This window comes from Vanellus vanellus (assembly GCF_965231255.1).
Source record: "Vanellus vanellus genome assembly, chromosome: 2".
Classification (NCBI taxonomy): Eukaryota; Metazoa; Chordata; class Aves; order Charadriiformes; family Charadriidae; genus Vanellus; species Vanellus vanellus.
Window position 1 is genome coordinate 59359610 of NC_138906.1, and position 17280 is coordinate 59376889.

General features: G+C 37.2%; 1 protein-coding gene across 1 annotated transcript in view; it reads left to right on the forward strand.

Moving 5' to 3' along the window:
• BBS9 (Bardet-Biedl syndrome 9) overlaps positions 1-17280 on the forward strand; it is a gene marked incomplete at both ends in the record, with an annotated part of 316065 nt that overhangs the window by 39619 nt on the left and 259166 nt on the right. Inside the window, 3 exons of the mRNA XM_082499654.1 lie at positions 104-188; positions 2892-3075; positions 4112-4241. Coding sequence (XP_082355780.1) covers positions 104-188; positions 2892-3075; positions 4112-4241 — 399 coding nt within the window. The remainder of the gene's footprint in view (positions 1-103; positions 189-2891; positions 3076-4111; positions 4242-17280) is intronic.

Here is a 17280-nt window from a genome sequence, read left to right on the forward strand (position 1 = left end):
TACTCATACTATGATAATTATATATTTTTTTTTTACTTAATATAAGGGTATTAACTACAAAGATATATTTTAATTTTTTACTTTTTAAATCTTCCTATAACAGATACCAAGTGCTGGCATTTGCAACAGATGCTGATAAAAGACAAGAAACAGAACAGCAAAAACTTAGTTCTGGAAAAAGAGTTGTGGTAAAACCTGTTTATTTTACATACCTGCATACATGTTAAAAAGACCAATGCTAAGTAACGAACGGAAACATTGTCAGCTGACAAAGGATCTGATCCAATTGCCATTAAAGGCAATGGAAAGACTCCAGTAGATTTCTGTTAAGGCTTCTTGGGGCCTCAGTTGTTTAAGTTTGGGCCTTAAAACTCACTGTTCTAAGGAGAAGGCAACAAAAGAGAACTGTGTACTGGAAATAACTATTTTTAAGGCAGTCTTTGTAATATAGAACCTAAACTGTAGCAAATAAATAAATAGGTCCACCTGAAATATTGTGCATGTTTTTAATTTCAGTCTATTTGTGACTTTGTATTGGACTTATAAAATTAACTTGGGGAATCCTTTGTACTTAGAGGAAACTCAGCAGTGAGAAATGTCTCCCTAAATAGCCAGTATCCTGGACTCTCTGTGTCAAAAACCTGTTGATTCAAAGGTTTTCAGGAGGTCCCTGTGACTAAGTTTGTTAATATTTGAGCTGACTCTATTAAGAGGAAGAGAATTTCATTCTCTGTGGTCCTGCAGTAGAATTGCTTGTCTGCTAAATATACTGCGTAAAATGCTAGATTCAGCATATTTCAGGTATGACAGTAAAATATTGGGAGAGCATCTAGCAGTGGCTAATCGTAGAAGTTTTTCAAAATATAAGTCAATCAGAATCCTGCATTTTGAATTGGGAGAAGAGACAGTCTTTTACATACGAAATTTTGATGCTTCCTCAGATATGCTGCAAATAAAATACATTTTTAAAATCTAAAATGAGAAGCATAGACTGAGATGCGTGTTATAAACCTGGCTTTTTTTTTTTTCCCTTTGACTTTTAAGATGGCACTTCCAGCATCATGTATCAGATATGCCAGTATGTTTAGTAGTACATTCTGTGTTCTTTATGCAAAATGATTGATGCTGTTCATATAGAAAGTGCTGAGAGTTGAACTTCAATATTTTTTGACTTCAGAAATTCTGAATTTCTGTTTAACCAGCTTGGCAGCAGTAAAAAGCAGTTTTTGCATGTGTGAAGTAGTTGGAATTTCTCAGATGAGCTGAAATAACAAACCAATGAAATGTGTCAATAAGCAGTAGTATTGTTTAAAGATGTAAGGTTGTAGGCAAGGTGGGATTTGTAAGTAGTTGCTTATTATATCAATATATCTAGTTGGGAAGGTAGACAAGTGATCATATACACAAGTATTCTTCAGAATGAAGGGTGTACATTGGTGACTGCAAGCATCAATATTGGCTTACGAATATAAAACTTTGTCTACTTTTCCATTTACATGTATTGGTTATCACCTTTTGCTCTCTAACCTTGCCCTTAATATCCAGGGACGTGTACAGAGGCAGATTTAAATGATTCTAATACTCTCTTTTTTGATTTAATAGTTAAAGTATAAAGCATTTTCATTTTGAATGGGATGTGTATTTTAAAATTTAAATATACTTAAGTGAACTGCATAGCCATCAATTCACGACTGTTTAAAAAAGTAGGTGATGTTTTTGCAGCTTTACGCACCATAAGTAAAGTCATAGAATCATGGAAGGATTAGAGTTCGAACAGACCTTAGGGATCATCTAGTTCCTACGCCCCTGCCATGGGGAGGGACACCTCCCACTAGACCAGGTTGCTTAAAGCCCCATCCAACCTGGCCTTGAACACCTCCGGGGTTGGGGCATCCGCAGCTTCTCTGGGCAACCCGTTCCCACGTCTTACCACCCTCACAGTAAAGAATTTCTTCCCTATATCTCATCTAAATCTACCCTCTTTTAGTTTAAAACAGTTACCCCCTGTCCTATCGCTACAGTCCCTGATAGAGTCCCTCCCCATCTTTCTTGTAGGCCCCCTTTAGGTATTGGAAGGCCACTATAAGGTCTCTCTGGAGTGTTCTCTTCTCCAGGCTGAACAACCCCAACTCTCTCAGCCTGTCTTCATAGGGGAGGGGCTCCAGTGCTCTGATCATCAGCGCTCTGACAGGTCCATGTACTACTTATGTTGGGGGCCACAGAGCTAGATGCAGTACTCCAGGTGAGGTCTCACGAGAGCACAGTAAAGAGGCAGAATCACCTCCCTTGACCTGCTGGCCACGCTGCTTTTGATGCAGCCCAGGATGCTGTTGGCTTTCTGGGCTGCAAGTGCACATTGCCAGCTCATGTTGAGCTTCTTATCAACCAACACCCCCAAGTCCTTCTCCTTAGGGCTGCTCTGAATCCATTCTCTGCCCAGCCTGTATTTGTGCTTGGGCTTGCTGTGACCCATGTGCAAGACCTCGCTCTTAGTCTTGTTGAACTTCATGAAGTTTGCACAGGCCCAAGTCTCAAACCTGTCTAGGTCCTTCTGGATGGCATCCCTCCCCTCCAGTATGTCAACTGCTTCACACAGCTTGGTGTCATTGGCAAGCTTGTTGAGGGTGCCCTCAATCCCGCTGTCCATGTCACTGACAAAGATATTAAACATTGCCAATCCCAATACCAACCCCTGAGGAAAGCCACTTTTCACCAACTGCCTTCATAATAAGAGGATGACTAATATTTTGTCATTCAAAAAAAGACCTTGATTCTGCTTTTCTATGTTAATGGTATTCGTGTAACTTGATGAGTTCTAAGCCTTCTCTGTAAGTTTTGTCCTTAATATGCAGCTCTCAACTGGTTTCTAGAGCATGTTTTTTCTTTTGAAGGTGGATTGGGTTTTAAACATCGGAGAGCAAGCACTGGATATATGCGTTGTCTCCTTTAATCAGGCAGTTTCTTCTGTTTTTGTGCTTGGTGAGAGAAACTTCTTTTGCCTTAAGGACAATGGGCAAATTCGATTCATGAAAAAGCTTGATTACAATCCGAGTTGCTTCATTCCTTATTGTTCAGGTTTGTAAAAGGAGAATTCAACTTAACTTTAGCTTAGTTACTTTTACAGCTATGTTTTTGTTTTTTGTTTTTTTTTTTTCCCTGAATAAATATATTATTCTGAATAAGCTGTTGATTTGTAGAAAATCTGTGGAATCGGAGGTCTCTTTTTAGGATGATGCATGTTTATTTTCAAGTCTTACTTTGTGTGAAGTGTCATAATTTTTAGAATCTAAATAGATATTTTCTCATCACCAAATGGACACTACTTGTCTAGTGTTTGAGTATGATTGCCAAGGCTACCAAAGCAACAAACACAGAATAATAAGAGGTTTTGGAAGAGTAAACTAGTGTTTGAGGACTTTCTGTCATTTATTGATAGTTAAAAAAATTAAAGCTTACTGTTAGGAGCTGAAACTAACTTATTATGTTGTATGGAAGCAACTTTGTTGGATGCCACTATAAAACTATGGATTCTTAATACCTATTCTATATTAATGTTTCAAAAACTATTTGATAAACTTTTTGACACCATGTATTATTTTAGACTTAAAATATCCTTTTAGACTATAGATATAATCTTAACAATCTTCACATTTTATACTTTTTGATTTAAATGATACTATAAATAAAAACTATAAATGCATACACTTTTAATCAGAATTCACAGCCCATTGATTTAATGAAGAGTGTAAATCGTTAATATTTAACCAATATGTATTTTGTCATATCTATGCTAGCAGGCTAACATGGCAGTTACGAGTCTTTGTTACTCACATTCTAAATTACCAAACATGACTGGCTAGAACCTTCGAAAGTTGTGGCATGTGTTGTGTAGTTTGCAACTGAAATTGGTGTCCATAATTAATCACATGTATCCTTGGTTATTGACAATGTAACTTTCATACCTTTTGACACTTTAATTATACTAAATTCATTTATAACAAGTAATGGCTTAAAGGGAAAAGAAAAAATAATGTAATGATATGAGCCTCAAAGAAAAGTATGGACTTGTGAAACTCTTTCATCCTAAAACTGTTTTTTTGATCTTTAACAGTGAAAGAAGGAACAATAAACACTCTAGTTGGAAACCATAGTAAAATGTTGAATGTTTATCAAGATGTTACACTGAAATGGGCCACTCAACTTCCCCACATTCCTGTATCAGTAAAAGTAGCGAATTTACAGTAAGTAACTTGTTAAAGTTTACTTTTTTCAGACTCATTTCCAGTCATGAAATTTGCTTGTAGATCCTAACAAAGAGTTCTGAAGTATGTAAGAAGGTGACTTGTAAAAGGAAAATTCAAAGTGTTTTTTCTTTGTTATGTAAAATATTCATTTCATTAATGGGCATACTATTAATTCTAGAGAATAATAGAATTGCTGTACTGTGCTTAAGATTTTCTGTTTTTCTTGAGTGAAGGTAGAACCTGGGGTCTCATACCTCCAGTGGAGTAGTTTCTTCTTTAAATAATGAAAAGTGAATCTTTGCAATATGGTAAGATCCTTCCCTGAGACAGAAAAAAGGGAGTCTCACTGAAAATCTGTTCTTCATTAAGCGTTTAAGAGCATATGAATTCTGGAGATGATTTGCTGGGAGATTATTCAGTTCCAATGTTAAACTGTGGAAATTAAAGAACCATTTAAATTGCTCAGGATTGCACTGAAACAGACCTAAAGTTTTTCTAAAATACACATAAGACAGGTCAGGGAAAAACTCGTTGGGCAGGGGATCGAGTGTAGAGAAATTATGACATATTGATAACTTCTGCTGAGTCTGTCACTGAGCTAAGCAAACTACAGAAGAGTTCAGCTAGTGTTTTCACAATTCATCTTATGCCTGTACTGTGTGCCACCAGACCTGTGGTAGGTACTGCCTGCCAGTGCCTGTGACCATATGGGATGCAGTAGGAGTGTCCTTGTCAGGTAGATTACTTTTAATCCCCAGAAGGCTTGTGCCTGCTGTGCCAACATACACTGGGTTGTTGAATACTTGATCATAAGTCATGTGTTTTATCTCGTAATAGATGAAAATGCAACATCTGCTTGACTGACTGACTTATGCAGGGTAATCTGAGAGATATTTGTGTTTTGTTTGGTACTAATGGTTATCTAATGATTTTTTCATAATTTATAATTTAAATCTTTTTTAGATTCTGTGTATAGAGTTGTGTTGGCTTTCCTCCAGCAGGTCTTACAAGTAAAATCTAACGAATAGTCTCAGTGGGCCAGTTAGAACAAACCAAAAGTTAATTATGCAGGATATGACAGCACAGCTTTTAAAGTTTGAAAAAAATATTTGTGTCAGAAAAAAATAAAAAAGGCATTGATTTTTACAGCAGCAGATTGTACTAATATTCCTATATACAATAATTTGTTTGGAAACTCATATTATTGAACCATCTGTTTCAGTAATGCCTCTAAGAAGTTTGTGCAGATTCTGCCTGTTCCATGTAAACTTCAACACTCAGTAGTGTGATCTTAGTGAGAATTTTGAAAGCCTACTAATTTGTCTCAGATAATTTTGCTAGTTGGATTCAGAATTCCCACAGACCTACTAATGCTAAGGTTTAGTTTGGGGTTTTGTTTCTGTAGAGGGTGAACAGACAGCAATCTAGTTATTCAAACCTTTTTATACAGGTACTGACAAATGAAGGAACGTCTGTGTGTCTAGACCCAATGGCCTGAAAGGCAGGGAGAAGCCTAAGGCATACGTGTTTCAGAGCTACACTGCTTCTGGCTTTCTGTTTAAAAATATGCAGTATGCTTTACTTCCTTCTGACATTAAAGACAAAGATGAGCTAAACAGCAAAAACTGTAGTAAAGCTTACAGAGGTAGTAATTTGGCTTAAACAAAAGAATTATTTTTTTTAAAATAATTTGAAAGGGAATTCTTTGAGTCAATGTGATAATGATTTCCTAATACTCCACTCAAGAGAGGCCTCAGTCTCAGCTGGGGCCTCTGGGCACTACTGTAACATAAATAATATGAAGTACTTTAATAAGCATAGAGTTGTTAATCCTACACTGCTGAGAGATTGAAGTGCCTTAAATATGACGTATGTCAATTAATTACTTTCACATCCTTTCCACTTCTATTGCAATAATACTTACAAAGTAAATGGAGGATTCTGAAAGTAGTTGTCTCTGCAGATCATGTATGTTCATTTGCATTTTCTTGTTGCCATCATGTCTATTACTTCTAATGTGTGGCTCTGACTTGCTGGATAAGAAAAGCATTATTAGAAGCTATTTTATGTAAATCCCCTTGGGGGAGGGGTGGTGATTGCCTCATAAAAGCAGTCATATACTTTATGCTGTAATCTTGATAGTCTGCTTCTACAATGAACTGTTCAAGTGCTTCAGAGAATTCCAGCAAAGTAACTTGTGTTTCTAGTGTGTGCTCTTCCTTATTCTTTATGAATTGATTTTTCGTTTAAGAATACTGTGAAATGCGGTATTTCCCTATTGCAATACCAGTATGTAAATAATGACAGTAACATACTACAACATTTGGGATAAATTTCAGCATAAACTGCTTGATTTCCATCACATCTTCAGAAACACGCGAGGAAAAACAGAATCAGAGATAAGTGCTTACTTATAACATTTTTGGTGAGGGGTCTCTGTACTCTAGAAGTGATCTATTTTTAAGCTGTTGAATTACCTTTTTAGCCTTCTGTTAAAACTTGAGTGTTCTTTGTCAGGAAATTGAAAATTTCCTATAAAAGCTTGTAATTAGAAACTTGAACTATGGACAGAAATTTGAGAATTTATCTTATTCTGGGTTTTACCTGAAGATCTGAAATAACTTGCTCACTGAACTGGAAGTTCAGTTCTATCATTGTTATAGAAGTTTGTCCCTTATTTTGTTAGAAGTTTATATTCTGGTTCTGTTAATGTATAGTAGTTACTAACTGTTTATGACACTGTTTTAATGTCAAGGGGAGTCCTATGTGCTTAACATTGCTTGGATTGCTTCAGAGGTATAACCGCTTACATTGACAACTTGGATTAATTTAAACTGCTTAGGACTTTGTTTCAGCACCAATTCATTTGCCCATTGATAAGCCTGCTTCTGACAGTTACTTTTTTACATGCCCTGTGTTGTCATCCTTAAAGTTATGGCTGTGCAAAAGCATTCTTACTGAAGCTGAAACTCTTGAAAAAAGTAGTTTAGGTATTCTGCCTGAGTTGACTAAAAGAACCCCAAACCAACCAAAAAAACCCCTTTCTAGAGTGGTTTGAAGAGAAATTAATTGTCCATATGCTGCAGTTAGAACATCTGAAATCTGGGAAGTTACACAAAGGAATTACAAGAATTCCTACTACCCTCAAATTTGCAGTGTTGAAATGGTAATTGTGAGCAGCAGTGTTTGCTTGGTATCCACCATAATTATATAAATATCTGCTTAGCATTGGCTTCAAAGTCCATTCCCTTTTTTCTTGCCCATTAATTTCCAGTTTTCTTTTTCACCAGAGACCTCTTTTCTAAGACCTTCCTTGTACTTCCACATATCCTTTGCAAAGGAAATTTCATGAGCAGTCTCTTGTGTTCATAGAGTGTCAATTCTATGAATTTGTTACTTTTTGATGCTTCTTGTGATGTGTTAGATTTTTTTTCTTCCCCTCATAATTCAGGTAATTATGTGGGTAGCAAGCCCATAAGAATGTGGTTCCTACAAAGCTGTTCAGAGTCCCTGTTAGCTAAAGCACCTCATATGAAAGTAATTTTTTTTCTGTTGGCAGGGATTTGAGCCTGTAAAGGCAAGTGACTTAATAATCCCCTGTCAAAAAGGTGGGTTATGCTTGTCTGAATCATCTGAAAAACTTGTTCAGAAAGTAGCAGAAAGTCACTTTTTAAGGGCCTATCACAAGTCATGTTTGTATTTCTGTGCCTGTATTATCCTGTTGCCGTATGCTTGACCGTAAAAGGTCCTTGGAGTAGATTAAAATACTTAGCTACTGTTCTATTTATTTGATGCTGATTCACTTGGCAAAGCTGTTCCTAAATGTACCATGTTTTAATGGCCGATTGATTGCACTAAGTATTAATCTGACCTGGGTGGCCTGAAACTAGAACATTATGTTAAGGTGCATTCAGTCTGAAGCAAAATAACTCATGTTGCTAGCCTCAGGGGTGTTTCTGTCACAAACATCTGAAATGCCACTGTGGGTTGAGTTAAAACCACATAGATAGGACATTATCGCTTGGATGTAGTCTCAGGAAAGGGATTTCTGTTTTAATCACTTCCAAGTTAAACCTATTTTTGTAATAGATAACCATGATGCCTTTAAATCAGGGACTTTGTTTCTTCTGAATATTTTTGAAGTTTACTCGTCTTCATTTTATGACTTGGTTTTGTTTGTACGCAGCCTTCAAGTTATATCTGATAAGCCTGTGAAAGAAAGGTAGCCTGACTATTCTTTAAACTGAAATAGACTGCAAACTTCCTCAAATACCTCTTTTTTTCAAGTCAGTATTTCATGTTGCCCCGAATTTTGGGTTATTGTGCTTTTGGTTCTCCTTCAAGAAATAAAGTCTGGTGGCAGACCAGACAAAATGTTGATTTCATGTGGAATTTATCAGTAGGCACAGTTCTAACATTAAACCAGCCTTCTCTCAGGGTTTAGGGGATGTGTGTGGGAAAGAGAATTCTTCCCTCTCCATTTAATCTATTGGGAACTCTTACTACATTAGGCACCGTTTTACCAGTCAACTTTGTGTTAAATGAAAGATACTTTCGCCTTCAGCCACATTGGAATTTGATTAGAAATCCCCAAAAGAAAAAACTTTAGACCCACATGTAGTGCTTATCTGTAGGTAATTGGATGCTTTGTGTATGTGGTGCCTCTTGCTTTTAGGAGCTACATCTGAGAAATAGAATACGGGAACCAACTTTGTTATGAACGTTTATATGTGCTGTATCTGTGAGCAGAAGGACTGTTCTTTGTGGTAGAAAGATTCTTGAAGCAAATAACCCACAAAATGACATGTATGCCTTGCAAAATGTGAAATTCCTTTTACTGCAAGGGGTTGACAGGTATGGACAACTTGGTGAAAGTTACTAGAATACTTGCTTTCACTTTCATTTATTTGACAGATAGGTATAATTTTACATGGTAATGGAACAGCATGTTTTCTGAAGAGGAAATACAAAGCAGTCTGGAAAGGTTTTTTTTTGTCCAGAAGTCATTTATCACCTTTAAAGAATAAGAATTTCTGAGTTTCTTAAAATATTAAATTTACAGAACTCAACTTTTTAGCTGGAGTTAAACTAGTAAATAGATTTTCATTATTTGAGATGTCAGAAAAAATAATTTTCTTTTTTAAACAAAAGTAACTGTTGAAAAGCCAGGAAATAAAAGTAGACTTTATATGTTCTAAATAGCAAGCAGGGCTGCTTAGTAACCTTTCTTCACACTTCAACTCTTTATGAACTTCAAGTCTACTAGGTTTATACTAAGGAATGATTCTGTAAAAGTAATGCATGGTTCCACATTTTCACCACTGATTCTGTTTTGCTCAGTTTGCAATCAAAAAGTGATTTTTCTGGTAGTTGCTAACGCTACAACTGGCTATGGTATTTGACATTTACTTAGGTATTTTGTTTTTGTTACTGCTTCTCCAAGTATGATCACTGCAGGCTTGATTGTAGCAGTCATGCCTGAACTCCCAGCATTAGTGTCGTGAACCAACAGCCCATTAAGACTGTATCACATAGAATCATAGAATCATCTAGCTTGGAAGGAACGTTTAAAATCATAGAGTCCAACTATTAGCCTAACACTGCCAAAGCCACCACTAAACCATGTCCCTAAGCACCATGCCTACCTGTCTTTTAAATACCTCAAAGGGTGGTGATTCAACAATTTCCCTGGGCAGCCTGTTCCAATGCTTGATAACCCTTTCTGTGAAGAACTTTTTCCTAATATTCATCCTAAACCTCCCCTGGGGGCAACTTGAGGCCATTTCCTCTTGTCCTATCACTTGTTACTTGGGAGAAGAGACCAACCCCCACCTCACTAGAACCTCCTTTCAGGTAGTTGTAGAGAGCAGTAGGGTCTCCCCTCAGCCTCCTTTTCTCCAGACTAAACAACCCCAGTTCCCTCAGCTGCTCCTCATAAGACTTGTGCTCTAGACCCCTCAGCAGGTTTGTTGCCCCTCTCTGGAAATGCTCCAGAATCTCAATGTCTTTCTTGTAGTGAGGGGCCCAAAACTTGAAGTGGGGCCTCACCATTGCTGAGTACAGCGGGACACTCACTTTCCTGGTCCTGCTGGGCACAGTATTTCTGATATGGGTCAGGATGCTGTTGGTGTTCTTGGCCACTTGGGCACACTGCTGGCTCATATTCATCCGGCTGTCAACCAACACCTCCAGGTCCTTCGCCGCCAGGCAGCTTTCCAGCCACTCTTCCCCAAGCCTTTAGTGCTGCAATAGTAATGTATTTATCAGCCATCTATTAAAACCATTTACCCATAGGCTGTTGGTGTTCATGTTTTGACTTAGACTGTTAACATATTTGATTATGGATTCTACTATATTAGAGACTTAAAGTAATAAATTCAATGTTGCATTGTGTAGGCTGAGATGCAGGAAATACTGTGGCTTACCGAATCCCTTCAAAGTTATTGACTTAAGATGCTATAGTAGATTCCAATTTTCTTACTATTTGTAAGACAAAATAAAGTAATTCATTAGTTCTAAAATTTCTAATGTTTTTCTATGAGTCCTTCTTCCCCTTGCAGAAATAATAAAGAATCAGAGACTTACTAATGAAGGTACTGAGAATTAATTTTCTATGTAATTGTGTTAATTAGTGTTTGAATTTTTGTGTTGTCCCAGGTGGTGCTGATAGTCATGACTACTGCACTTTCCTGTCTCTTGGAAAATCATCGCTTGTGTTATGGTCACACAGGTGCATTACAAGAGACTATTTTACAATATTTTTAAATACTTGCAAGTTAGTTTTGGAGACAATGACTTCTAATTTACTGAAGCAATAGTCTCTTGCGATGTGCTGAGTTATTGTTTTACTCCTAGCTGCCTCTTTCCTTTTTTCTTGCAACTTTTCTAATAAAAGCGTGTGTAACATGCATAACAGATGAGTAGTGTAAAAAGATGTGTACAGTGTTGTTTAGTTATCTAGTAATTTTCAGCCTGTTTTGCTTGAAGGTAGTGATTTCTTGCTACTTGACTGACTTTTCTGTTTTGCCATCTACTACTACAGGAATGTGGCATTCATTCTTTATAACCAGAGATGACCACTTAAGGGTATATTGGGTTTGCATGGCAAGGTTTTGGTAGCGGGGCGGGGGATGAAGACCATGGTGAGGCAGATTGTCCCCCTGCAGTCCATGGAGGTTAACAGTGGAGTAGATATCCACCTGCAGCTGATAGAGGACCCCACACTGGAGCAGGTGAATGTGCCTGGAGGAGACTGTGATCCTGTGGAGAGCCTGAACTGGAGCAGGCTCCTGGCAGGACCTGTGAAACTGTGGAGAGAGGAGCCCATGCTGGAGCAGGTTTGCTCACAGGACTTGTGGGGGACCCATGATGGAGCAGTCCATTGCTGAAGGACTGCATCCTATGGAAAGGACATATGCTGGAGCAGTTTGTGAAGAACTGCCACCTGTGGGAAGGACCCATGTTGGAGAAGTGCATGGAGGACTGTCTCTCGTGGGAGGAACCCCATGATGGAGCAGGGGAAGAGAGTGAGGAGGAGGGAGTGGCAGAGACAATGGATGATGAAGTGACTGCAAGCCCCGTTCTGTGTCCCCCAGCACTGCTTGGCAGGGCAGAGGTAGAGAAATCGGGAGTGAAATTGAGCCTGGGAAGAAGGGAGGGGTGGGGGTGAAGGTGTTTTGAGATTTGGTTTTGTTTCTCACTACTCTACTCTGATTTAATTGGTAATAAATTAATTTCCCCGAGTCAAATCTGTTTTGCCTGTGACAGTAATTGGTGAGTGATTTCCCTGTAAGTAATTTCGTGACCCACAAGGCTTTCTTTGTATTTTCTCTCCCCTGTACAGCTGAGGAGGGGTAGTGATAGAGCAGCTTGGTGGGCACATGGCGTCCAGCCAGGGTCAAACCCACCACAGTAGGAAAGTTTTTTTTGGCTTGATAGTCTTATGACCTTTGAACTGTCAGTGTTACTGTTGGCCTTGACTCTTTGGGGACCATATGAGCAACAATGAATGCCTGCAAAAAAATTCCTGATGCTTTAACCCTAGGCTCAAAAGAATATGTGAGGAAGGGTTGGGTGTTTTTTATGGCTTAGTTGCTTACTGTGTATTGCAGTACTCTGTTCCTGTCCAGGCTCTCCCCATTAGTCTGCAGCTTGACTGCAAGGCTGAGAAGTATTTCTCTGGTGACTGACCAATAGAGATTGTCCACACACCACCTCCAGTGCACTTTAAGCATAAGCCAAGCGATGTGTGCTGCTTATGCACCTAGGGTTGCTTGCATTTTGAAGGAGAACACAATACTGAAAGAGATATTTGTTGCGTTTCTTGCATTTAAAAACAATCCCATCTTTACCCCAACACCAAACAATTAAGAATTTTACAGTTATTGGAGCATATATCCATGGAGAGAATAACTTTTTCGCCTTCTAGAAAAATGCTTAATACAGTACTCCTTTTGGTTTTTCTGATTTGTTAGTATTTCATAATATTAGAATGACTAGTAAGACATGTGTGGTTTGTATACTTATTTGTCTAATGAGATATAAAGTCCCTGAATGCTGTTGTTCACTGGCTTTACAGAACCAAGGCTTGTCTTCTGTATATGAGTAATAGCTTGAGCTATGCTATAAGCATAGTTAACATGCTTATAACTTTCTGACACTTATTCTGAATAAGTTTATATATAAAGTCTGATTCAGCAATCTGTCTCCGTAAAGAAAAGAATATAAGCTAGTGTTTGAATTCTTTGTTTTGACACAGGATTAATTCCCAGATTTGAACTCATATGTAGCCCAACAGACTGATCAGTTTAATTTAAAATGAGGTACACGAATCAAAAGATTGGAGTTCAGATTTCTGGTTTATAGCCATTGGTTGAAAATGTGCTTTATGAAGTTTTAGCTTCCAATATTTTTTAAAGAAAATTAAAATCTGCGATCAATTTGCAAGTGAGAAAATATTGGTCTGGTCCAAATATGAACTTGAAATTAAAACTTGTTCTCTGGCACAGTACCATAGTACATTGGGTGGTTAGATGAACGTAGTTTGTGTAGCTGGGCTCCCCAAACAGTAGAAAGCCAACAGGAACTGAATTTAACTGTAAAAAAAAAAGAAGAAATATTGTAGTTGAATTAAGTATATAAGGTGTAAAAGTGCAATCACATATAGGGTAATAGTGGGTGGAGTCAAAATAAACCCCCTGTCATTGAATTTTTTAGCTATGCAGATGCTTGAAAACACTTTGTTCTTCATTCCAGCCCATCTGTTATTCCTTATTATAACTGACATCACAGCTACCACAACTGTTAAAGAATCACCATATAAAAATGGCAAAACTTACATATAAACCCAGCAAAACTTAGCACTTATTACACAGTTTTATGGAAAGAAAACTGCAGGAATCAAACTTTATAGTTTGTTGAAAGATTTTTCCTTTTTCTGTATAGTAGTACTGTAATAGAAGCAGTGCCAGTTATGACGCACAGTATGAACTGTTCAGTTATATATATGTATATATATAAATTTTTATTTGAGTGTTCTGTAAGAATGTTGCCTGATCTGAGAAGTTAAATGCAGAGAAGTCTAGAATCTTTCTACTTAAACATAATTGCATTTTAAAGAAATATTTTTAAGCAAAAAATATTGCATTTGTGTTTCATCACTAAATTGCCACTGGATTGTCGAGAGGTGGTGGTACAAAATATTACCCTTTTTAAAGGTCTTTTGAAGACATAATTTTAATGTGTGTAGCTTAGCCACAAAATATGAATGTGATTGTATTTCTTTTACCTTAGGAGGATTCTGATCCTGCAAAAGACATAGTTGTGCCAAATACTGTGATTCATGACTGGGCTTTCTAGCAAGTTAGTTTCAAGTTGTATTTACTGTATGATATTAAGCAGATGCCCATAGTGCCAGTTCTCCAAATTTTATTGCATGTCACTTATTTGCTTTTTCAAAAAGCCTACTTTTTATAGTCATATGGTTTTGTAAGGGTTTCAACTTACTTTAGAATAACACTTAAAATATTCCTACCCTCATGGTTCTAGAGGAAGCCTTAAAAGTGGAAATTCTAACTGATCAAGAACAAGAAGGCAAGTAACTCCCCCTCTAGTATTTAAAATAAAATACTTGCTTTTAAGCAATTAGCATGGGTTTTTTTGGCTACCCTGCAATTTCTCTGTGCCTGTTCATGTTGTGATGGAGTAGAATGTAACTGTATATGAGGTTCTGAACTCAGTCTTGGAGTTGGGTATTTAGCAGTAGGCTCATGGGTGTATGGTGACACTTGCTCTGCCCATGGAAGTGCTGGACCTCTTGTTTGAAAAACAGACGTTATGAACAGTCTAAGGCTGTTGATTTTGAAGGTCTTGATTATTATGTTATTAATATGAAAGACATTTTTTTCATGTGAGGACCAACAAATGGGAGATTTATGTTAAGGTAAGGAGTTGAGAGCCAGCTGGCAGTGCAAAGTGCCAGAGATGCTTTTTAAGAGCAGCTTTGTTCTTTACAAGACAGGGTGAAGGGACAATGAGAAGTATTGTTAAAAGTAATAGCATATGCACTTTTTCCTGCCTGAAATGCTGATGAATTTTGAAGCTTGCAGGCACATCACTGTCAAACTGTGAGGAGAAAGAGATGGAAATTAATTTGAGTGTTTATAAAGTTGTGTAATTAATCTATCCTTTCAGAATAAATCTATGGTAAAGATACATCCCAGTTATTCTTGTTAGCCTCCTTGTAGTCTGTGGGTAGTCTAATTTTCCTTATGTACTAATACTAGCTTGTATGAAGCCAACAGTTAAGTATAAGCTTTATCTAAAACAATATCACTAGAGTGTGGATTTTATCAGTATAGCACCTTGAGTCTCTTTATTGTTGGAAGCAGAGATGCTAGGAGCATCTCCAGCTTGGCTGGAGTGAAATAGACTGTAACCACTATCTAGAAGTAGGAGAAGAGAAGGTTTAGATGACGGATAAACTTTTGAGGCCCTCTGGATCCTATATTCATGATGCCGTCGCTGCTACCTTTTGGTGTAGCCTTTGAGCCTTTGGAAGCTTCTGAGGGAGTCTGGCATTGAAACAAATTTAGACTTCAGGCAAAGGAGGTGCAAGTGAAGAGATATGTACTTGTTGATGTAGCTCTAAGAGGGAAGGAAGCATGGAGATGTTTTAGGTGTGTCACAGTTGATCTTAATTTCTTTCTTATTACTAACACTGGTACTGTCACAGATAAAATCACAATGTAATTTCTTTTGTTTCATATTATTTGGAGCTGTGACTTAGTGGCTGCTCTCTTGTTTAAAGTAATCAGGTTTTCTTATCAGTCCTCATATTCATTTTCAATTCAGATAATGCCACTAAGTATCTTGGATATGGAACTGTGATAATAAGAAATGCAATGTGGAAGTTACGAACATTTCCTTGAATATATTATCATAGAATCAAAGAATGGTTTAGGTTGGAAGGAACCTTAAATGTCATTTAATTCCAACCCCTCTGCCGTGGGCAGGGACACTTTCTACTAGACAGGTAATTATACTTCAGAGATCTTTACATTTTTTTGCCTAAAGCAAGATCATATATTTCTAGAGGCCTGTGTCATCACTCTGGATATTCTGTTTTTATTCTACTTTGAGAAAAATACTAGTTTTATTGAAATCTGCATTTTATATAACTAGCTACTTTAATTTTTAATAAAACCGTCACTGCTTTTGAAATAGTTTTGATTTTATATTGAAAATCACAAGAAACTAAGTTGGTTAATCCTTCAGATAAAAATTAATTTTATTTGTAATTTGTAGCATGAACTTAAATTGCATGTGTAACCTGCCTATACCAGTATGTATGTTCCCTGCCTGAAGGAACCAGAAGATGATGTCGTGCATGGATGTCTGTCCTTCTGCATGAATTGTTAAATCTTAACTTGTTAAGATTCCCTTACATTTAAACTGTGAAGCTGTTATACTGACCCTGTTTAAAAACAAAAACAAAACAAAAAAACCCCATCAAAACAATCCTGCTTCATTTAATATGTTATGATAGGTTTTAGGGCTCTCCTACGTGAAAGCTGTGCTGCTTGGCTTGCCCTCACAAACCTTACTGTGCTGCCCCGCAGGTGGCAGTAGCGGTCTGGCAGAAAAGACCCCTGACCCAAACTTTCGTGAATAATGTTTGTATTTAACTTGGCAGTAAAATTAAAAACAATTAATTTCCATTGCTTTTTTCTCTTTGTTGGTTGGTGGAAGATGCTCCTTTTTATTTGATCAATGGATGGCATTTGGCCTTTTAGGCAGAGTCTCTTTCAAAAGAGAAAACTACACAAGCTAAAGACTTGTCTGAATTTGTCGTGCAGTAAGGCACTAGTTTGCTGTTTTGCTGTGTGGTGTTACCATGTAAAGGTGCCAGTGAAAATGTCTTCACTCCCACGTAGACAGTGAAAGTACTGTATAAGACCTGGAAGTTGGAGAATCTTTCAGGCATTCAAAATGGTAACGCTCTGGCTCTCAGTGGATTTCAATGGTTATAAGAGGGGATAGGTGTTAACCTGTTGTTCTAGTTAAAACTTTTCTCTTTTGAACTGCTTTTCCACTGGTTGTCAAGATGAAATAAATTTTCATTTCTCGCTTCCTCTTCCATATATTTCATAATTTTTTAATTAGATTTGTGTCTGGTATTCTGTTAAGATCAGCAATCCTAAGCTCTCACATAAATGGGAAAGATGAAGAAGACTTTTCTGTAAAGCAGCAGCACAAGTTATTTACCACTTAATGATACTCGATATAGTTACATATTGTTAAATAATTATAATTGAACACCATGTTTACATTATATGCTTGCATGCCCTCTGCAGTGTGCAAAGCATGTTAAATATATAAATAGCCTTAAAATAATTTCAGTTTCTGAGAGCAAACAAGTTATCTGTTTTCATGTGTAATAGCTGTATGAGGAAGTCTTACACATATAAGTAATACTTTTGATGTAAAGTTGAACAAAGATTTTTTTTTTCTTTTTGATGAGAAAGGGGTTTTCAAA